Source organism: Helianthus annuus, chromosome 4, assembly GCF_002127325.2.
Source record: "Helianthus annuus cultivar XRQ/B chromosome 4, HanXRQr2.0-SUNRISE, whole genome shotgun sequence".
In the NCBI taxonomy this organism is placed as follows: domain Eukaryota; kingdom Viridiplantae; phylum Streptophyta; class Magnoliopsida; order Asterales; family Asteraceae; genus Helianthus; species Helianthus annuus.
In genome coordinates, this window is record NC_035436.2 from 6162981 (window position 1) to 6187285 (window position 24305).

At 36.0% G+C, this 24305-nt stretch overlaps 1 protein-coding gene across 19 annotated transcripts; it reads left to right on the top strand.

Moving 5' to 3' along the window:
• Nucleotides 1-5558: 5558 nt before the first annotated feature.
• LOC110935630 (nuclear export mediator factor NEMF) lies at nucleotides 5559-12180 on the top strand. 19 transcript variants are annotated; one of them, XR_002589272.2, is made up of 10 exons: nucleotides 5559-5778; nucleotides 5888-5974; nucleotides 6866-7079; nucleotides 7164-7477; nucleotides 7863-8013; nucleotides 8176-8453; nucleotides 8862-8960; nucleotides 9582-10248; nucleotides 10339-10421; nucleotides 11844-12180. XR_002589272.2 is itself a non-coding variant. In XM_022178001.2 (4 exons), the coding sequence occupies exons 1-4, from the start codon at nucleotides 5683-5685 to the stop codon at nucleotides 7231-7233; spliced, it is 480 nt and encodes a 159-aa protein (XP_022033693.1). In that variant the 5' UTR covers nucleotides 5559-5682; the 3' UTR covers nucleotides 7234-7620. The 19 variants fall into 19 exon arrangements, 1 of the variants encoding a protein (XP_022033693.1); XR_002589277.2 differs by having other exon boundaries at nucleotides 11939-12179; XR_002589276.2 differs by lacking the exon at nucleotides 11844-12180 and adding an exon at nucleotides 10499-11366 and having other exon boundaries at nucleotides 5560-5778.
• Nucleotides 12181-24305: the final 12125 nt, after the last annotated feature.

Below are 24305 nucleotides of genomic sequence, written 5' to 3' on the forward strand. Positions count from 1 at the left end.
TTGGTTATTTATTTATTAATACTGATATTAATATTAACTAGCAAAAACACCCGCGCGTATTGTGTCGTGGCCATATTGCAAACATCAAATGAATTAGTACAAACGTAACCCTACTAATAATAGTATAAGAAAATATAAAAAAGTAACAAAAATATTATAAAATAAAATAAGATAAAAAACATAGTTATTACTTTTAACTTTATAATAAAACATAATTGTCCCTTTTGGGTATATTAATAATAGTATAAGAAACTACAAAAAAAAAAGTAACAAAAATATTATAAAATTCATTATATCATGACTTGTGTTTTCTTTGGGTCGCCTTATCCAAGAGAACACTGGATGAAAATGCCTAAAGCAGGTGTTCTGATTGCCAATAAGTTTGGTGTAATCGTCCATTCTTTAAGCATGTCATGCGCAACATTAGCATGTCTGCGGCTGGATGGGAGACCATGTATAGGTGGCGTCTAGAATTATATACCCAACTTTATCGTCGTGAAAGTGGTTTTGTCGATTTAGGGGATTAAATGTTTTAATGTTTGCACGTTTAGTGTTTTATTAGAGACTCATTATTTATTTATAATTAATTTTTTCACTTTCGTATTTATAATAAAGTGTCTTGATTATTTATTTATTAATATTGATATTAATATTAATACTAATAATACTATAACAAAATATAAAAAAGTAATAAAAGTATTATAAAATAAAATATCATAAAAAACATAATCATTACTTTTGACTTTCTAATAAAACATAATTATTACTTTTTACTTTATAATAAAATAATATAGTAAAGTAGTTAATCATTACAAAATCATTACTAAAATTGACTTTTGGGTATAATAATCCTTTGTGATGGGTATATTTATCACACCCCATAAAGATTAATATACCCATAAGTCAAACTTAGTAATAATTTTATAATGATTAACTATTTTATTATATTATTTTATTATAAAGTAAAAAGTAATAATTATGTTTTATTATAAAGGCAAAAGTAAAAAGTAATGATTATGTTTTTTATGTTATTTTATAATACTTTTGTTACTTTTTTATATTTTGTTATACTATTATTAGTATTAATATCAATATTGATAAAAATCAAGACACTAATGTGTCGCCGCTAATGCTTTGGCCGGAGTTTCGCCTGAAAATTCTCCGGAGACGGCTTCATCAACTTTACAACCAACAAAACACGATCAATTTCTCGTCGCTAAAGGTGTCGTCGCTGATGAGGGTAAAAAAGGTAAAACATCATTTCTCACATAAAACGTCGTTGAAAAATAATACGTCAAATAAATACAAAACGCCAATTTTATCACTGCGTACTTTTTTCTGTGTTTTTATTTAAGCTCTCAGGCTACAATGAATCGAATTAATAAATACAAAACGCCAATTATGTTTTTTGTTATAAATGGCACCAACGACCAACACTTACTCCTCCAATGAATCGAATTAATCATCTTTTTCCAATGAATCGATTTATTAATATTAATAGTATTAAAACAAAGCATTTCACTAGTTAATATTAATTGTATTAAAACAAAGCATTTTGACAAAATGATTATTAACTCAATCGTCTGGTCATCCGATTGCTAATATAGTAGTTTTATTTTTTTTCAATTGTTTTTTTTCAACTTTCAAAACTTTTTTTATCATATTATTATAACTAATTTTATGCATATTGTGTGTTTCTCTTGTAGTAATCTAGAACTTTTTATAATATTACAGGTATAAAGTTAAGGCTCGCTTATTTTATCTACGTATCAATACCAGTTTCTTTTTTTTCTTTTTTTTTGAAATTGAGTTGTGATTAGTAATATATAAATAGTAAATCACAAATATATATTTTATAAATCTAACACACATTTTGTTGTTTTTTAATTGACACTGTTTATAATTTCACTATTCTAAAGTATAATGTAATGTATTAAAAAATTTTGAATACACGGTTATGATGTATATATTTTTCAATCTACATTTGAATAAAGGTTTTGTAAAAAAATATAACTATAAGATATTAAAAGAAGTTTATGGAAAAAAATTATTAGTTGCCTTGTGGGTCCATTATTACTTTATAGAAAGTTTTTTTTTTTTTGAAAAGTAACTTTCATTAAAACAACCGCCGGCCCAAAACGAGCCGACAACCAAGACGACACTACAACATTACATATTTACAAAAGTACACCATTGATTCCAATCTAACCCTTTGAATCTAGATCTAGTCGAAAACCAAAGAAAGCCAAGAGCTTTGACCTCGCTTAAAATGTTTTCGATCCTAACCGAGCAGTTAGAGAATTTAGAGCTATTTCTAGCCCGCCAAATACTCCAACAGGCGATCCTCACAATACCTTGAACCGCTTCCTTTTTCCTATCCGAACCGGAGATCTCGTTATGAATTCCGAAGAGGTCTTTGATCGAGAAAGCATAAATCAAAGGAATTTTACACCACGAAGAAATCCCATTCCACACTATAGCAGCGGTATGGCAAGCCGTAAACAGATGTTCGGCCGTTTCTTCCGCCGAATTACATAGAGTACATGAGGCGTCTCCGACTGAAATATTTCGTTTCTTCAGAGCTTGAATAGTGGGAATACATTCCGAAGCCGACCTCCATAAATGAATGTTAATTTTTGCAGGGATCCATTTAACCCATTCCATATTGTTTTCGGCCACTTGGTCAGATCCTTCGCGAAGAAGCTGTTTCACGGCTTTAACAGAAAAGACCCCACTAGAATCCGATTTCCAGCTCCAACTATCCAGCGAAACTGAAAGTTGAACTCCGGACAACAGATTTTTTATCTCTTCGAAACTTGGCAGCAGCTCAGCAGGAAGAATCGAAGCCGTCCAGTTCCAATTCAGCACCATCTCGTTTCCGTTTCTTTGAATCCTTTCAGCGACACTGCATTTTTTATTGGCTTCCTTATTGAATAAGCCGGGAAATCTGCATTTGAGGGGTTCGTTTATAACCCATGTATCCAGCCAAAATCTGATGTCTTCTCCGTTCCCGACGTTACCCTTTATAAAATTCCTAATAGGAACTCCAGCCACCTTAGTATTGACAATAACTTTCGCGATGTTGTTCCAAGCACCAGTTAATGATTTTTTAAAAGGAATACACTCCCAACCCAACCTATTACGATGAAGAGCATCTATCACTCTTTTCCATAAATTTTCTTGTTCCGTTTTATAACGCCATCCCCATTTCGTGAGAAGAGCGGTGTTGACCTCTTGGAGCTTAACTAGACCAAGCCCTCCGTTTTTCTTTTGTCGCACAACTTTATCCCAAGCCACCCAATGCATCTTCCTTTCTTCTATAGATCCCCCCCAAAGAAATTTCTTGATCATCGACTCTAAATCTTGAATGACCTTCTTAGGAGCTTTGTATAGCGAGAAGAAGTATGTTGGGAGACTTTCCAATACCGATTTGATAAGAACCACTCTACCACCAATTGACAAAAGATGCGCTTTCCATTTAGCAAGCCTAGCCCGAAAAATATCATACACCGGTTGCCAATTACTCACACGGTTCATGTTAGCTCCTACCTTAAGACCGAGATACTTGAATGGTTGACTTGTGAGAAAAAAGTAAAATGAAAGTTGACTTATGGGTCTATTTAATAAAAGAAAGTTGACTTATGGGTGTATTTAACAACACCCTTAAAAAAAGCTTATTTTGTTTAGATATTTAAAAGAATAAAATAATAATAAACAAGTTGTGATATTTTGACACAAAATGATTGGACAATGGGAAAGATATGGTATATGGTTGTCGGGTGGTGGAGCATCATCCACGATCAATATGCAACTATCCCATGAATATCCTCCTCGAGATACTAAAATCTCCCTTCATGGCCGTGATGTGTTACTATCTCTTCTATTAATTCAAGTAGTGTATTTCTCGCCCTACTCAACGAGAACTTAGGCCATGGGTATGGGGTGGGGGTTTGGGCGTGAGTTAGAGGAAAATGTTCAAGGCACCATCCCGGGTGAACTTGAGTTGGGGCGTGGCCCTTGGGGCTTGGCTTTTAAGTCGGGCGTGGGGCGGGGGGATATGCTAGCTGGCTTGCTCTTATTGGCTTGCTCTTTTTGTATTATTTTTTTTAACAATCTGCCACACCCAACCCACGCTCCGCTATACCCCGGGGACACGTAACCAGGCGATAGGGGGCTCCCATTCCACGTGTCAACAAATGCCCCAACCCAAGCCCCACCATACCCAATGGTCTTAGTTGGTATTGATTTAGTCTCTTCTGGTGTCAGCTTTTGTTATAGTAATTAAAAGTGAAAACGAACAAAAATAAAAAATAAAAACAAAGGCGTGATATTCCCGAAAGGATATCGACAAATATTTTACATTAATCAAAATGAAATGTTGATTCCGGTACTACAGGTATTGATATCGATGTTGTTCAGGTGAAAATATCACATTTCGTTATAGTATCGATACTCGTATTATCAAATAAAGTTATAAATGAATTATTATTTAAAAAAATTCATTCAAAGTCTCTATCCATCGACTCTTTCTATTCAAGTATTTAAAATTCTCAATTTACTTTTAAGAAAAATCATTATAATTCTCAGGTTCTAAAAGACAAATTTCTATTTGACTGTAGGCAAACATTAATTTTTTATATATAATAATAAATATAAAAACGAACATAAAAGAATAATATATACCAACATAAAAATTTGTCTTCTAAGTTCACATGGTTTATATCAAAGTAACGTTAGCGAAAACGATATAAATTAGTTGTGCTAGAGGTCAAAATGAATCAAATAGATTATATCGTGGTCTCGCCTATTCTCAACATAGCAACTAAGCAATGGTATCTAATTTATAATGTATTGAATATTAACTAAGAATACAAAAAATTTCATGTGACAAGTTTGGAAATGCGAGTTATAAATAAAGAGTGAATTGCAAGTTTTGTCCTTTATCTTTAGGCCATTTTGCAAGTTTTGTCCTTTATGTTTAAAAATCAATCACGTTTTACCCTTTGGGCCTTAAAAATCAAGCACGTTTTGTTCTTTATGTTTAAAAATCAAGCACGTTTTGTCCTTTATGTTTAAAAAATCAAGCACGTTTTGTCCTTAAAAATCAAGCACGTTTTGCCCCAAAGGGTAAAACGTGCTTGATTTTTAAACATAAAGGACAAAACTCGTCAAATTTAAACATAAAGGACAAAACTTGCAAAATGGCCTAAAGATAAAGGACAAAACTTGCAATTCACTCATAAATAAATGTGTGAGACTATTTGATAATAGTTAAGATTACTTAAAAAATACGGAGATGATGGAAAAACCTAAATACTTTAAATGGTTATTTGGTTGTGCGAATAGATATGAAACTAATAAAAATATTTACAAGTATGAGTATGGTTTTAGATGATACTTGATCTTATTATCTGAAACATACATACATCTATCTACTATACTAAAAGAATTCTCCTTAGCCACATGACCATTTCTTAGCCAATCATTTTGATGATGTGGACATGCTTTGAAGACTGATAATTGGTTTTGAGCGGGATTTTGATTTCTCCTCTTTTTCATTCACGCGAGATCCGGCTGAGAATTCAGGTCACCCAATATTAAAAAACGGATCCCTTATATTTTTTGAAAGGCTTTCTTGCTTCACACAATTCCATATTTTCACAAACCCTAAATCTATAGCTCATGTTTCTCTCTTCTTGTGACAAGCGATTCCAAAACAATCTAAACAAGGGTGTCTTGCACATCATCAAGAAGAAATTCTTAGTGATTTTCTACAAGGTGAATATATCTTACAATTATGTTGTTTTGTTTTTAGTTTTTTCACGAATTCGATTATGAGATTAGGGTTTACTTTTGTTCAGATTACCTTTTTTTTTTTACAAATCAGTTCAGATTATGGCTGTTTATTGGACATCGATTTGTTTTTTTTTCATCAATTGCAACAAGGTGTAACCGGTGGCGGCTTACAAATAAGGTATCTTAGTGCCATCTCTGCTCAATCTCTGCAACCATCAATGGTTTTTCTTTACCCAGATTTGGAAGAATTGGATGTTTGTGTTGCCGTGTTGTTCACCGTACTTAATCATCACTTTAGGCTCAATCGCAAAGTATAAATAGATTATGTATTCCATCTGTTTGGCGAGACCAAGAGTCAGTTCCAGTGATTCTCGCAAGCTTCACACTTTTATTGATTGTACTCATGGAGCCTCCAGCCATTCTTCTCTGTTTGATTCCTTTTCATTCTATTTTAATTACATGAACTCACTTTATTTATGTGTATCATAGATACTAATTTATGTGTTTTTTTCGGAATCCACAAAACATAAGATGTGTCAATTGAGTAAACATCAGCATTTTTTACACCATTGTAAAATAGTTAAGTTCTATCATATATAAGCTTTTGATGATGATGATTAAAGTTTCTGCTCATATAACAGAAAAGGACAAAATAGGTTGACAGTGATGCATTTTTATGTTTACGTCAATAAAACAATGTTGATGATAGAAAATTGACTTCTTATATGAATGTTATTGGTTTAATCCGCTAGAAAGGCTTTATAGGGTGTTTTGTATGTGTCATATAAACAGGTTTGTGATTGGTGAGTTTAGTTAGACGACTATCACAAATGTAGCAACCCGATTACTTTTGAGTTTTAAATGGGTTGATTAGGATGTTATGTCTTTAATAGGACACTTTGATCATCCGTAAAACAGCTTTGGACCTAAATTAGTAGAAAATAGGAATAATTATGCCCCCTTTTAACAGGATACGAGAACCGGTGACACAAATTTAGGTCTTTGGATGTAGTTTTTAAGTTTTTCCGGTTTTCATTGAAGATAATGTTACAGTAGTTTTTTTTTTCAGTTGAAGCTGAGAGGATGGCAATGGAAGAAGATGATATAAAAGAGATTGGTGAAGACGAGAAAGAGAAATTGAATGATGTGGATTATCTGACAGGGGTTCCTTTACCAAACGACATTCTTTTGAATGCGGTGCCTGTTTGCACTCATTATGTTGTTGCACAATCATATAAATATCGTGTGAAGATAATCCATGGAATAGTAAAGAAAGGAAAAAGGTAAATTTCAACAAAGAAAATTTGAAATTTGAATATTGTTTTGTACTACTTTTTGGAGTATGATGATGATGTTTGGGTTTGTAGCTGCAAAAATGGTGATGAATTTGTTTGGTTACATGCCGGAAGCAAGCCAATGAGAGAAAGAGTTGATTGAGGCATGCACAGGCCCGAAGTTGATGGTTGCGATTACGGGAAACGTCAAGATATCTGCGGCAGGACTGACAGGAAAGTGATGTGTTTCGGTATCACATATGGGTTTTGTCTGGTTCGGTATCACATATGGGTTTTGCCTAGGGAGTGTATTGAAGAAGAATTAATTGAACTCGGGAAGTCGTTTGTTAAAGTTATGAACATACGTGTAATGTTGGAGCGAACAGAATTCAAGCCTTTGTTGATTTGTGAGTGTTACTGTTTTTCGAATCCATAAACTTATAGTTCATCTAATTGAACCTTCTATTATTCGAATCCATAAGGTTGTGTGATTCAGATTAGGGTATATTCTTTGATATATTATGAAGTTAAATTGTCTAATGTTGTGTGATATTTGATTTCATTTTACATGTTTGTTGTGAGCAAGATCTTTTTATATCTGATAAGCCTATATAAGTTCGGTTGGTTTCACCTTCAATTTTTTTAATTTGTATTTTGTTGTGTGCAAGCTCTTTTCCTACCTTATGTGTTTGTTTCTGATAATTATAACATATACCCATATTATATGCCTGATGCAACTCGATTGTGAACTGAGGTTCTTATGAAAATGTGATATGAATGTACGAGGGGAAGGAAGCTAGAATAGAGAGAGAAGGACACGATGAGAGATAGAGAGATCAGGATCCTTACCTGGAGTCGATTGGTCATAACTTTCGGCCGTCTGATAGGGTTATTGCGGTACAAGTCGCCGGACATGGAGCAGAAGAGGGTTGAGGCAAAGAAGGTAAGTTTTCGACACCGATCTTTGGATTCTCGGATTCTTGAAGCTTCTGTTTTAGTCGTATCTCCTTTATTTTAAGTTATTATTTCAATTAAATTTAGGTTTACGTCAGATGTCCATTCACTTTTTATGCTCAAATGACCCAAATAATCCTTTTCATTGCAGTATTTTCTGTATCAGTTACTACGCATGCTTAAATACATCCACTCAGCAAACGTGTTACACCGCAATTAAAACCAAGCAACTCACTCCTTGATGCAAATTGTGACCTAAAGATATGTGACTTTGGGCTTGCTAGAACTACATCTGAAACAAATTTCATGACCGAATATGTTGTAACCAGATGGTATGCGGCCATTGATATCTGGTCAGTTGGCTGCATTTTGATGGAACCACTTTTTCCTGGGAAAGATTATGTTCAGCAGTTATCTCTTATAACTCAGGTACCCATCTGCCTAAATTGTTTTGTTTTTTTTTTTGTTATTAATTAATTAACTTTTAACATAGTTACCCAAAAATTGGTTGAATGCAGCTTGGTACATATGCCCAAATTGTGGTTTTTTTTTGTAATCAATTAATTAAAATTTAATAAGTTGTGGTCTATTAAGGGTGTGCCTTAGTCTAAAACCAGAGTGAACCGGATGAGAATAAAAAACATAGTAAAATTATTATAAACGATATAATTTGTTTTATCAAAGCAAAACTGAGGCTTACTTATTGTGTTGATATCGGCTTGATACTGGTTTAGGGTTTAGAACACTCAAACTTTTAACCAACTGATTCTTATACTTAAGCAAAAGTGCTATGTACTTCTTTATCTATTCATCTTGTATTTCTTATCAATTATACAGATAGAACACGACTTTGGATCTTTGACTATGTGAGTTTGGGTCAAATGACCCGTGTGCTTGGACATGCAAAGGTTCTCAAAAACACCATTCTATGCTCAGGTACACCACAAATCTCTTGTGATATGTTTGACTTTTCATTGTGTTTTGACTAAAAAGTAGAAGTTTGTTATGGTAGTGCATATGTTGGTTGAAAATCCATAATTTGTCACTCACTTTAATTTTTGTGTTTGGATAAACATAATTTGGATCTGATCATAGTCCTTTTATATGGTTCTCACGAGTTAAATTTACCTAAATTGATTGTGCAATTCTTTTATTTATTTAGTTTTTTTTGTATTATTTTAAAGATAATGCTCAGTATACGAAATCGAATGTGAATGCTCTAACTTGATGTTTACAGATTGCATGTCAACTTAATGGTTACATTGAGACAGTGTATAAGTCTATTAAATCAAGAATTTCAAATTGAGACACAACGCGTCAAATGGATTGGGAATGAAAAAAAAAGCAATAGATTGAGACTTCCAATGAGATTATTTGATGTTGTTTTGAATGGATGATATCACACGAAAAAGAAAATAAAATAGTAATTTGCATTTGGAAGGGTGGATTTCTTTAGTTGTATAATCATTGTCTCTATTATAGAAAAAATCCAATTAGCCCTATTGTTTGGTGTGTATAATGTTTTTACTAACTATTTTTTAAGTAACTGATGCATAGATTGGCAAAGAGGCATTGGCGGATTCATTAACAAAGGAGGTGGGCAGTGTTATCTCTATAAATTTATGTTTAACTGGTCCTAGATGATGCGGCTATCAGGAAGGCAACTGACAAGTCAAGATAAAGTGAGAGTGATAAACCACCTGACTGGGTCGAATGGAGAGAAGCGGTTGAAGCAGGTTCATCAGTTATAACCACCGAGTTTGCTGAAACATCTCACGCTGTAGCTGATAGCCTCTCCAAAGGTGATCTTGAAGTTGATCCATCAGATGATATTGCTACTGATCCTCCAAACAAAGTGGAGGCTACTAATGTCATATAGATATAGATGAGATAAAAGAGAGTAATTACTAGTGGAAGGCGAAAAGATACAAGGTTGCAACCTTAAGCCTGGAAGATTGGAGCAAGTTTGAGAAAATCACCTGCTGATCAGCCATGTCTAAAATCCTTCTTTGTTTATATATTTTCAGTTAACAATCTTGGAATGTAGCAATTTATTTTTTTCATTTTCGCATTCAGACACAAGGGTGAGAACTGTGGCTATAGGTCGCAACACTGACCAAATCAGTGACGTTAGATGCTGGATAGGCGTATTAAACATCCAAAGAAGTTATTCATGGCAAATTGGGTAGGATGGTCCCACCTCCAGTGGCGGTGACGATGTAAGGTAAGGTCAACGCAGCCAATCTCTAATTTTGTTATGGTAGCTGAGGTTTAGGATGTTTGTGGTTTATCTATGTTTTTGGTATTCACATAGTGGCCAACACTATTCAGTTTGGCTATTCGGAATCTGCTTTTTTGGCTATTCAGAAGTGCATCAGCATTGAGATTCTAATGAAGGTATTGGCTTTCTCTCTATTCTGTCTTAAAAAAATCACTCACAATGATTGTAAAAAAGTATGGTATGTTGTGTGAAGGTAAAGAGAATTGGTGAATATTTTAGTGCTAAGACCACCCATAGTGGTGAAACTTTCCGGCGTGATCCCCCTCAAACACGCCCAATAATGTCGCCGCCCCACCCCCGCCGGCGTGATCCGGCGTGATCTTGCGGAAATCCACCCTCCAGCGTTATTTAAAACACGCTCAAATGGGTTTTGGGTGGCCAATCAGATGTATCCCACTATTTGTTGACCAATCCCCTTTTTTGTTAGTTTTTTGTTTTATTTAATTCTTTAAACCCCTTTTTAACATAATACACACATCCCCACTACATCCATTTTAGAAAAACGCCCAACAATGCCCCTTGCTGACTGGACTGCCACATGGCGGAAAACGCCCAAGGGTGGGGGCATTATTCACCCTTACCACTACGCATGGTCTAATTATGCTTAGATATAAGGGAAGTTTGTTAGGGTTCTTTTTGTTTTGTTTCAAAAACTGAAGACGGTAAACTGGACAATGTTAATCGAGAGCAAACAATACTTTCGATTTCACTATACTGCTGTTAGGTTAAGATGATGGTTGATAAAATGTTGTATTGGACATGAATTGGAGTGTTTATCGAGTTCTTTAAATAAAAAAAAATTGTTCAGCCTTTTATAAATGTAATTTAAATAAAACAAACTATGAAAATCGATTGATTTTTAACCTTTTTATGGTATTGTGTATGTTTATGTTACAAAGAAAGATGAGACTTTTTGCTTTATGATGGCTTGATGGAGCTGTGCAATGATATAAGTTCCAAATAACAATTGTATCTTTTAAATTACACTGTATATACACATTAGTTTTCTAATGTTTTTAAGAATTAAAACTGAATGGAGGAAGTTCAGGGGCTGTTTTGTATCTTACTGAATTTGGAGCTTGGAAACTGGAAAGTGCAAAAAGTAACGAGTAAATTAGAAAAATCGTCTTTTATGTAGATCACTTATTGCAAACTGTATCTTTTGTCTTCAATAATTACAGAAAAGGTACTCGATGTTTGCAAACTCTTGCAAGTTATGTCCTTTGGCCCTAACTCAGTTAATTTTTTATGGTTAAATCTGACCAAATGGACCCCGTATGAGGGTAGTTTGGTCATTTTACTCTCATGTGGGGTCCATTAGGTCAGATTTAACCATAAAAATTAACTGAGTTAGGGTTAGAGGACATAATTTGCAAGAGTTTGCAAACATCGAGTACGTTTTATATAATTATTGAAAACAAAGGACACAATTTGCAATAAGTGACATACATAAAAGACGATTTTTCTAATTTACTCAAAAGTAATTGAAAATCATGTTAATGGACGTGTTTAATTTGGTTGGTTTATTATACTTATAGTTACTAAACGTATATGGAGGTTCAAATGGACAATATCCATTTTATGGAGCAAGTGCTGACATAGCTGGTGATGGTATGATTGATTACTGTTGCAGATGCAGCCGTCGCTTTCTACCCGTATTTGAACTTGGCGGATAAAGAGATTTACAACGAATTTTGATCGTTGCATATTCACGTATTTCAATTTGTCGCCGTAATCTAATCTATTCGGTGGTCTTTTACCACGTATAAAGTCGTAATATTTAATGTAAGCGGTATTAATGAAGAAATTTTAGCAACCCGCTACATTCGCGGGTTCTAAAACTAGCATTTTATATATGAAATTTTTATGTGGCAAGTTTGGAAATGTGAGATATAAGTTAATTAAAATTTCACAGGGCAAGTTTGGATAAGATAATTAAAATTTCACATGGCAAGTTTGGAAATGTGAGATATAAAATATTTTTCATGTGGCAAGTTTGAAAATGTTAGATATAAGAAAAATGTGTTATGATTGTTTGATATTTAGAGGTTGTAATAATTGAATTAAAATTTACTTAAACATATGTACATGATGGAAAAAACTAAAATATTTGAAACGACTATTCGAAAGGTGTATGATTTTAGATGATACTTGATTCTATTATCTTGAACATACATACTTGTTTACTCAAAGACATTTGTTAAGTTTTTCTTCGTTCTTACTTAAAAAAAGTGAGGGTAATTCATGTTGGAAATTTAGTGAAAATGAGTTTTTCACTAAATATTTTGGACATCAATAATATTTATATATGTGTTGTATAAATAATTATTTATGGGTTTGTGTTCAAACTATGTCCAAATAGAGCTAAGATGAATGAGAAATCGAAGCTTGAAGTTGTATTTTTGGAACAAACAAAGATGAGAAAATGGATTGAGATTTGTCACCTTGTCCCACATAGGTGGAATGACAAAACTTAAAGTGGTATATAAGGAGGAGCACTCCTTGAAGGCAAACACTAGTGGGGACCAAAGGGTGCACCGCACCTGCACATATGCGCGCGTGATGTGGGCTATAAGCCCAATGCGGTGCGTTTTGAACTTCGCACGCCGCCTTTGTATTTTTGCCTATGAGCGCGTGGTCAGATACATGGCGGGTCCGCTTATAGCGCACCCTTGGGTGGCGTAGGTGGATGCCTTGGCATGGCGCATGGCGCACGCCATTGGCTATGGCGAAGACTGCAAGTGGCGCACGAATATGGATGGCACATAACCAGGTGGCGTCCTGGTATGTGTAGTGGCATCCAATTAGCGCGTGGTGCAAAAAGGTGTGTCTCCGCGGAAGCGTAGTGTAGGCTCAACTAAGGCGCGCCTGCATGCGCACTAGACCGTTCAAACCAGTCTACTTACTAGAGAGTTAATGTTAGACGGTCTCCACTGGTGCCATAAGTTGAATGACAGTTTTGTTTTTACTACCACTTAATATCCATTAATTTAGAGTTTAAACTCTTGTTATTACAAGATTAATTATCTTGTTAATAGATTAATGACCTTGTTTATGACAAACATTAAGGGGTTGAATGAGTCTTGATGTATCTCTTTATAAAATGAATATTGTTTATTCATTTGAGGATAAGGAAAGATACTCAAGAGCAATCTCTACATCTTATGAGATTTTAGAAAAGAGCATTCTCTAAATTATTCACAACTTCATATTTCCATCAACAATTCTAAACACCCTGATACCCGGTGTGATCTCGGGCGTGAGTGCCATCTCCGGCAGTACACATACTGTTCGGGATGTTGTACCATGGGAGACAGACCGTCTGAGAGGAGGCGCGGAATCTGTTTTAAGGGAAGCGTGTCAAACACGTGCCTCAACCAAAAGCGTCAACCATATTTTGCTTGTCTTGCAGCGGAGTTTCGTACAAGAAGGTGCGGTTGCAGTTCTTCTAAAGACATCGACTTGGATCAAGATTGGTACAATTAAATTGTATATTACTTTTATTTACTTAGTTTATGTAACCGGTATTGTACTAGAATAGTTTCCCACAAATAACGATAGTATCGTTATTATATATTTTGTAATATATTTTAATAAAAAAGTGAACCTAGTTCCTACAATCTTAAAACAGACTTTCGTGAAGATTGTTGCTACAATCTTAAATCCCTTCTCTACGAGAATTTAGGTTCATGAAGGTTAAAATTTTAATTGAGATTTTGCTAAAATCTTATAAATATTTTGGGAAATATTTATTTAGTACAATGAGTCGGATTAATTTTGATGATTGGAGTACAATCTTTAGTCCGAATCCGTGTTATAAAACCGTACAATTCGATTCAAGAAGATAATGGGTTTTGTTCATGTTTAGATAACACGAACTTTATACAAAAATTAATATGTATTTCGAATGGTTGGAATACTAATTTTTCTAATGAGCGAATTAGAAATTGGTAATTTTTGTAAGCCCATAAAATGTGTATGAACCATGGAAATTCTCTAAGGAGAAAGTTAGATGTAATTTGGTAAAATAATAGTGGTTTCAAATGTCTTGGAACACATATATTTTCTAATGAGTGTATTAGAAAATAATTATTTAAAAAAAAATTACAAGTTTTAAAACATTTATGTATTCTTACACTTTGTTTTAAAACGGTTAGAAACTTTAATTGGTATATTAATTTTGGTTTCAAATGTCTTGAAATATATTGATTTTCTAATTAGTATATTAGAAAGTAATTATTTTATAAAATAACAAGTTTTAATATTTTCTAACGAGCGTGTTAGAAATAAATGTTGAGGTTGAAAGAATAACAAGATTAAAACTTTTTATCTCCAACGAGCGTGTTAGAATTTTATAGAATAATAAGTTTTAATATCATCTTTTATATCTAATAAGCGTGTTAGATACGATGATTGTGTAAAACTAACTTGTTAAAAGACGATTAGATTTTCTAACGAGCGTGCTAGAAAATATACGTTTAGATTTTCTAACGAGCGTGTTAGAAAATATTATTATTTCAAATAATTACCGACCGGCGTGTTGGAGACAGTTATTTTGGATAATAAACCTTGTAACGGTTTTGTCTAAACTATTTAATTTCTAATGAGCGAGTTAGAAACGGATTTTTTCCACATACGTTTAAACGATTTTTATTTGTTTATTTCTAATGAGCGTGTTAGAAATAGTTTATATTTTTTATAAACTTCGAAACAAATTTTTAATCGATTACTTTTAACGATCGTGTTAGAAACGATTTAAAGAGTTTGATAGTTGTTTATTTTCTAACGAGCGTGTTAGAAACAATTTAACGACTTTGTCAATTATTTATTTCTAACAAGCGGGTTAGAAAACGTTTATTTTATATAAACCAAAACGGCTTGTGACAATAAATAATCGTTTAATTTTCTAATGAGCGTATTAGAATTAGTTTATCTAATAACCAACTATTTTAACGATTTGCAATCGTTAATTTCTAACGAGTGGGTTAAAACCGGGTTAACTATGATAAACTATTTAAGATGATTTGTAATCCTTTTATATATTTTCTAACGAGCGTGTTAGAAAAGATTTGTGTTCATTTCTAACGAGCGTGTTAGAAAACGTCCATTTAAACCAAAATTGAATAATTGTATTCGTTTTATTTCTAACGAGCGCGTTAGAACCGGTTTACTTTATAAAAACCGAATATTTTGAATGTTTGTTAAACATTTAAATTCTAATTAGCATATTAGAATTGGTTATCATACAAACCACTCATTTTAACGATTGGTAATCGTTATTATCTAACATCGGTTAGAAATGGTTTGAATATGATAAACCATTTATTAAAACGATGTGTATTCGTTTTATTTTCAAACGAGCGAGTTTGAAATTGTTTTATTTATTAAACTATTATAAGGTTTATTGTCTTGATTTGTAATCAAAACGTAAATATATAGTTTAATATTAAAACACTTGCAAAAATGAGAAATGTTTTGAACGAATAAAACATGTCTTTGCAAAGTATAAGTTGTAACAACTCTCATTCAAATCAATAATTAGGATGATAATTAGTCAATAAGGAAACCCTAATTGAGACACCCAAGTAATTCCGTATTTACCCTAAAATTTTCAGAACAATCGGAATCAGGATCAGGGCCCCTAAAACTCAAGGGGGTAAACCCTAGTGATGATTATCATCAAAATCGCGTTGTACAGATTATAAATCGATTTTAAAATGAGTCAGCAAAGCTAGTCCCGAACTCAGCTAGTCTACATAAATAGACTGCACCCTTTACGGACCGTAAGGGGAAATGCCATACGGTCCGTAAGAGTGTCTGATGCGTGTCGGTGTGTATATAATTTAGATATATTTTTAAGCCCTTTTTACACTTTTAGCCAAGTTTTAAATTTATAAAACACGATATTTACTAACACTAAACACACATATGGGCAAGTGCACCCATCGTGGACGTAGTATAGTGTTGGTAAGATACCGAGGTCGTCCAAGGACACAAGAGCTTTTAATACCGGTTTATCCTCAACGTCTAATCAAATCAAAAAGTTAGAAAAATGTTTTAAACTAAGAAAAATAAAAACTAACTAAATGCTGAAAAATAAAATAAAATAAAAAACAGATAGACAAGATGAATCACTTGGATCCGACACGTGTATTAGTATAACCTTTGATTATTTTCGCACTTTTGCACTTGTTTAAGAGATTATCTTAGTTATTGTAGTAGGCCCCTTTTTCGGAGGTGACGTTACCCTCAACCCAGTAGTTTGAGTCAGCAAGGATACAATCCTAAAGGGTTGGATTATTGAAAGATAATGAATTAAGTTATTAATGCAAATTATGGTAGGCCCCGCTTTTGGCGGCGACGTTACCCTCGGCTAAGTAGTCTGAGTCAGCAAGGATACAGTCCTAAATAGCCGGGTTATAGTATTAATAGTAGTTAGCTTATGAGGGGGTCAAAGAGTTTGGATCCCCGCCATCCAATACCTATGGGCATTGAAGGAGATCCTACTAAATTTGACCCAGGTCCCAAGCAGGACCTCTAAACGCTGAACAAGGGCAAGACCTTTACCAAACCGTTCCCTTAACCCCCGACCAGGTAGCCAACATACCTCCATATAGACCGTGGAGATATGAATGGTGAAAATCTTTTATTTTATATAGACAGTAAAATAATGCCAAGACACCACGGACAAACGATAAGGAAAGATCACCTTCAACATAAGTAACTAGTTATTAAAGTCATTAATACAAAACCAAATAAAAAGTGCAAAAGATTAAAAATAAAAAGTATTATACTAAACACTTGTCTTCACCAAGTGATGTAAGAGACTTAGGCAAACATGGCCTTGATTGTCAAGAACTCTTACGATCAATCTTGGATCCCGAGACGACTCACACACTCTATGATGGACAATGGATGATGGTGGTGGATGATGGTGTTATGGTGGTGGTGGGTGGTGGATGAAGTGTGAGAGAGGTGGTGTGCCAAGGGATGAGAGAGAATGAAGCCAAGCTCCTCTATTTATAGGCTGAACAGAACGCTGGACACGGCCCCGTGTTCGCTGAACACGGCCCCGTGCCCGTCTGACATTCTCTCTCTTCATTAATTGTAATTGCGAATTACAATTAATGCGCCTGCTGTACTTTCAACACGCCCCCGTGTCCGCTGGGCACGGCCCCGTGGTGAGCAATGGAAGCTTCTACTGGTTTGTCTTTTCTGCTGCTTCCTGGGCACGCCCCCGTGTTCACTGGACACGGGGCGTGTTCAGGCTCTGTTTTCTTCTCTTTGTCTTGGGAGGTGCCGTTGAGGGTCCGGGCAGTTCGCTTTTGTTCCTTTTCTTGTAATTATGATAGAATTAGGGGTCTTTTTGCTTCTTTTGTGATTTTGAGCTCATTTCATCCTGAAAATACAAAAGGAAGACAAAAACACTCTTTTTCCAACATTAGTACTTAAAAAGGGTTAGTTTTATGCCTTAATTGATGTGTTTTATATGTTGCATTTTACACACATCAAATACCCCCACACTTGAACTTTTGCTTGTCCTCAAGCAAAACTCTTTTAATGTGGCTTACACTCCCAAATGGAATAGGTAGAAGAGAAGTTTTTTTAACTTGTCCTAGAGTGTCGGGAATCCAAGGTTTGTATAGGTTCTATTTTTATTTTATTTACAATCTTATTCGTCATGGTTTATTTTGAACTTTACATAAGATAAACTACTTAATTTGGCATAGCATGCCTTATTAAAATTCCATTTATATACAAGTTCACATACCTCACGGGAGATCACTCAATCACTCGGCCGAAGGTGTATATTTAAGTGAATCGCTCGAGAGCGGCACGGATTTACATTTTCCATATGCTTGCCAAGCGATCAATCCTCCTCCTTTTTAACTTTTTACCTTTGTAAATATCAAGAGGTCTTTTGGGGTGAAGGCTTGGGTTTAAAGGTGGGTGGTTGGTTAGTGGTTAGTAAAAAGGGCGAAAATCGTAACAAGTGTCGGTTTTTCGTGAAATACCTTATTTTTGGTGACATTTATTTTTGAAGTATTTCTCCAAACAAGCTTTTTGTAGCTTATGTTTGTTTTTGACTTCATAAATATATATATATATATATATATATATATATATATATTTTTTTTTTTTTTCGTCACGTAAAGGGTATGTTTATAAAAAACCGAGTATGTTACTAAAATAAAGGTGAAAAAATGAAAAAGGTTTTTGGTGGGTAAAAAAAATTGTTTTGGGGGTAATGAAATGAAAGGTTTAGGCTCAAAGGGGTTTTCTAGGGGGATTTTGGGTAGGTAAAAAAAAATGAAAAATAATGGTTTTGAAAGAAAAATAGTTAGTCCTAATGCCTCCATCATTTACTTACTTGGGTTTAAGTTGGTAAGGACCGGGAATGTATCGTCGTGGCAAGTTCTAGATTTGTAAAGACCGAGCGGCTATTCACACAAGAAACGAAAAATGAGCATTTAATCTAAATATGTGTATTTTTATGCTCAATAAAGGCTCAAAACTCACTTTTTGTGGGAATGGGTTTTTAATGTGACCAAGCATATATAATCGAATTTTAGCTAGACTTGTTATACCGTTTCATAATTTTCTTATGTTAGTTCTTTTTATCACGACGCTATCGGTTGTAAGTTTGTAAAAATATAACCCTTTTATAACTTGTTATTCCCAACTTAAACTAAGACAAGTAAATAAAAAAAAAAAATTGAAAAAGTTTTTGAAAAAATTTGGGGTGTTTAGCGGTTCCAATAGAGTTTTGTGTAAGGCTTGTTTTAGGATTTTGCAAAATTCCAAGGTTTTAGCATCCCCCCCACACTTAAATTACACATTGTCCTCAATGTGTCCAAAAATAGAGTTTTTGGTTGATTAGAATATGTAAAAGTGTGTTTAAAAACAAAGATTTGTGTTACTGGCGATCTGGACACGGCCCCGTGTTCATTGAACACGGCCCCGTGGAGAACTGCCAGTAACGAAGAACTTACAGAGGGTGAACACGGGGGCGTGTTGGGTGAACACGGCCACGTGTTGGACAAAAATCTGCAGGTCAGTAGCCAAACAGCAGATCTGGGAGATGGACACGGGGGCGTGTCGGCTGAACACGTCCCCGTGTGGACAGTCTGTTAGCCAGAAAAATATGGTTTTCTCCCGGTTTCTTCCTCCTAGGGCTGCGAGTGCTAATGTTTAGCATTCTAACCCTTGCATTGCACCTGTTCAAGCATTCAATACCATCCAACCAAGCACCAAACATCCTAATCTTACCATAGTTAAACATTATCCAACACAAAGTAAAAACAAAGTAAAAATAAAAAGAAAAGAGTTAAGGAAAGTAAATTGTCTTGACAAATGGCACGCAGGCCATGAATTGTTCGATAGGAAGGGTAATCAAACCTGTGGGCTCATAACCAGCTAGCCCTTTGCTCCTCCCGGCCTCCTACTCCATATCTTCATCACTGTCTTCACCTCCGCCTCCCTGCCTCGCCATGTACTCCCGGATGCTACCGATGTCATCTTGTATGTCGTTGACGCTTCGTTCGATAGCTCCCACCCGGAGATGTGTGTTGTTGGCAAGGTTGTAGGTGTTCCGAGTGCACATGAGGTTTTCCTGCAAAAGATCATGCAAACTTTGGAAATTAGGAAAACCGCCTCCTTGAGAGGAGGATTGACCCGGATCGCCTTGGGGAGGGTATTGGTAATGTGGAGGTGGTGCGTGAAGAACTAGAGCCTCTTGCGGGTTCCATGCGTAGCCTTGTGTCCTTTGAAAGCTGACCGTCCCGTCCTCCGCTTCATAGAGCAAGTTCATGGCCCGGCAGATATGGTAATCAACCCGTCCCGACCATGGGCTCCTTTCGAAGGACTTCGGGATGTTCGTGAAGTGCTTGAAAAGACGGTACACCCATCCCCCGAAGAAGATTGGTGTAGGAGCAGTGGCAAGGCGGTTTAGGTGCATGTTCCGCAGTAGGAGGTAAGGAACATCGAGAGGCTTCCGGTTATGGATGCAGTGGAGGACAACCAAATCTCTAACCCCAACAACGCCACTACTGTCATGGCGTTGGTTCAACGAGTACGTGAGGAGCCTGTGGATGTAACGGTATAGCGGGTCCCTCAGTTTGGTACTCTTTGTGCTGCTGGAGTTATAGATCCCTTCACCGATTTGTGCCCATGCTGCTTGACGTTCACTTGCGTCCAGGTCTCGCAATCCCCCGGTATTCTCCTCGTTTCCCGCTTCTTCGTCTTTGTACAGCCCAATGATTGATCCGAACTGCGCCATGGATGTTCTATAGGTTACACCCCCACATCGAAACTCGACCGCCTCTTGATCAAACGGTTCGCGTCTCGAGTTGAAGATAAACGTGCTATAGAATTCCAATGTGCACTGATGGACCGACCGGAGTCGGGCAGTCAATGCAACGTGCAGTGGACCAGTCACTATGTTGTTGAAGCGGTCCAGTTGGTTTACCATTGTCAGCAGATCGGTGCATGCCCGCCTTGGATATTCTTCGGGCCTTGTTTGTAGGACCTCATAGCGAGCCCTTGCGTCAAGTTCGCTGGCATTGAACCGTGTGAATTTGGACATCTGAAAAGAATACAACAAAAGTTAGTGCGAAACATGGAAATTCGGGTTGAAAACTGCAAACAGTGGGCTGGACACGGCCCCGTGTTCAGCGAACACGGCCCCGTGTTCAGGCGTCTGTAACACCTAATTTTCATTTTTTCGTCCCGGTTTCGAAAACCTGAAAATTTTTAGCCTAATAGCAGCGGTTTCCCCCGAAAATGAAACCCTAAGTGTCATTTTTCCAAAATCAAACCATTTACCCTTTCAATTTTGAGTTTTTCGGTTCAAGAACAAGGGTTTGTGTTTTTAGTTGGAAATCGGACAAATCTATCAACAATACATGGCTATTTACTTCCTATTACTCTACTCTAAACTACTACTAACAATTTTCATCAAAAATTTTGAGTTCGATCCGGATGAACATGAAGAACCCTAGATTTCCCCCAATTTTTGATGTTTCAACTACATGCAAGTAACTAATCTAACTACTAAGAAGGATAGAATCATACCTTGACGTTGTTAGGCTTGGTGGTAACGTTCGAAATTGGCAGAAAATCGCTCTAAACCAGAGAGTTCTCGGCGAAACGGGGCGTGTGGAATGGTGTAACTGATAGAAAAAGAGGGTTTTATCCCGACAGTCGCCTCGACACGGCCCCGTGTTCAGCGAACACGGCCCCGTGCCGGGTGAAAATAAATTTTTTTTTTTTTTTTTTTTTTTTTTTAACGTGCTTGTGTGCATGCCCCTTATCTCCGAATAATGGTTAGATGATTTTGCCAGTTTCGAATGTATACTTACCTGTAACATGTCGGGTATGAGTTTATTCGTTGACCGTTTGAAGTGCGATTTCCTCTTCCTCATCCTCAATGGATCCTCTGTAGAGTTTCAGCCGTTGGCCATTGACTTTGAATGGTGTTCCATTTCGAGTTTTAATTTCTACTGCACCGTGTGGAAAAACATGGGTGACTGAAAAAGGTCCCGACCACCTAGATTTTAACTTACCAGGAAACAATCGAAGTCGCGAATTGAATAATAGAACTTGGTTTCCAACCCGAAATTCATTGGATTTAATATATTTATCATGCAAATTTTTCATTCTTTCCTTATAAATTTCGGAGTTAGAATATGCATAATTCCTAAGTTCTTCTAATTCATTTATTTGACAAAATCGATTCTTACCGGCAACTTCTAAATCTAAGTTTACGTTTTTTATTGCCCAGTAGGCTTTGTGAGCGATTTCTACTGGCAAGTGACAACTTTTTCCATAGACTAGTTTATATGGGGTTGTGCCTATAGTGGTTTTATAAGCGGTTCGAAAAGCCCATAAAGCGTCGTCTAGTTTGTCAGCCCATTCTTTTTTATTTATCCCTACGGTTTTCTCAAGTATTCGTTTTAAACCTCGATTAGTCACTTCGGCTTGCCCATTTGTTTGAGGATGATATGCTGTTGAGACCCGGTGATAGACCCCATATCTTGTTAAGATTTTTTCGAGTTGATGATTACAAAAATGGGTACCTCTATCACTTATTAATGCCTTTGGTGTGCCGAAACGTGAGAACAATTTTTTTAGGAATTTTACTACTACTCTTCCATCATTTGTTGGAAGAGCTTCGGCCTCTGCCCATTTAGACAAGTAATCGACCGCCACAAGTATATATTTGTTTCCTTTTGAAGGCGGGAAAGGTCCCATGAAATCGAGTCCCCACACATCAAAGATTTCACAAACGAGAATGCCATTTTGAGGCATTTCGTTTTTGGAAGAAATATTACCCGATCTTTGGCAGGCATCACATGTCTTTACAAGGTTTTGTGCATCCTTGTAAATGGTTGGCCAGTAAAATCCCGAATCAAATACCTTTCTTGCGGTACTTGCGGCACCATGATGTCCTCCGTATGGACCTTCATGACAATGACGGAGTATTCTTCGTGCTTCATTACCATGGACACACCTTCGGATGAGTTGATCGGCACACATTTTGAAAAGATAGGGGTCTTCCCAAAAGTAATGCTTTACATCAGCAAAGAATTTCTTTCTTTGGTGATGTGGCCATCCTTTGGTGACTATACCGCTGGCTAAGAAATTAGCGTAGTCGGCATACCATGGTTCTTGTCTGCTTTCCATCATTTCCAGGGACTCTGTGGGAAATTTTTCGTTGATTTGCTCGCCCCTGGTTGTTTCCAAAGCTGGGTCTTCTAAGCGTGAGAGGTGATCTGCAGCAGTGTTTTCTGCTCCTCTTTTGTCCTTGATTTCGATGTCGAATTCCTGGAGGAGTAGAATCCACCTTATCAAACGGGGTTTTGCGTCTTGCTTCTTGAAGAGGTACCTGATGGCTGCATGGTCTGTATAAACTATTGTTTTAGAAAGAACAAGATAAGAACGAAATTTATCAAAAGCAAACACCACCGCTAGTAACTCTTTCTCTGTAGTTGTATAATTTTCTTGTGTATCAGTTAGAGTTTTACTAGCATAATAGATTGGGTGGAAATGTTTTTCTTTTCTTTGTCCCAAGACTGCTCCAACAGCAAAGTCGCTTGCATCGCACATGATTTCGAAAGGAAATTTCCAATCTGGTGCTATCATGATAGGTGCATTGACTAGCATTTCCTTGAGGGTCAGAAATGCTTGATTGCATTCCTTGTCAAAGATGAAGGGTGCATCTTTTTCAAGCAATTTTGTTAGAGGTCTTGAAATTTTCGAAAAGTCTTTGATAAACCTTCTATAGAATCCGGCATGCCCTAGGAAACTTCTGATTGCTCGCACGGAGGATGGAGGAGGTAATCGAGATATGGTCTCGATTTTTGCTCGATCAACTTCCATTCCTTCGCTTGAGATTTTATGTCCGAGTACTATTCCCTCTGTTACCATGAAATGGCATTTTTCCCAGTTAAGGGCGAGGTTAGTTTCCTCACATCGGGATAGCATTCGTTCAAGATTATCGAGGCATTGATCATATGAGTCTCCAAAGATGGAAAAGTCATCCATGAAGACTTCCATGGTTTTTTCAATCATATCATGGAAAATGGCGACCATACAACGTTGGAATGTTGCAGGCGCATTACATAGACCGAATGGCATGCGTCGATATGCAAAAGTTCCGTAGGGGCATGTGAAAGTTGTTTTCTCTTGGTCTTCTGGTGCTATCGGTATTTGAAAGTAACCTGAAAAACCATCTAAGAAACAATAAAATTTATGACCGGATAATCTTTCTAACATTTGATCAATGAAGGGCAAAGGAAAGTGGTCTTTCCTTGTTGCTTCATTTAATCTCCTATAGTCTATACAGACTCTCCATCCTGTGACGGTTCTTGTGGGTATTAATTCATTTTTCTCGTTAGTTATTACCGTCATACCTCCTTTCTTTGGGACTACTTGGACGGGACTTACCCACGGGCTATCGGAGATAGGGTAGATTAGTCCGGCGTCGAGTAGTTTGATGA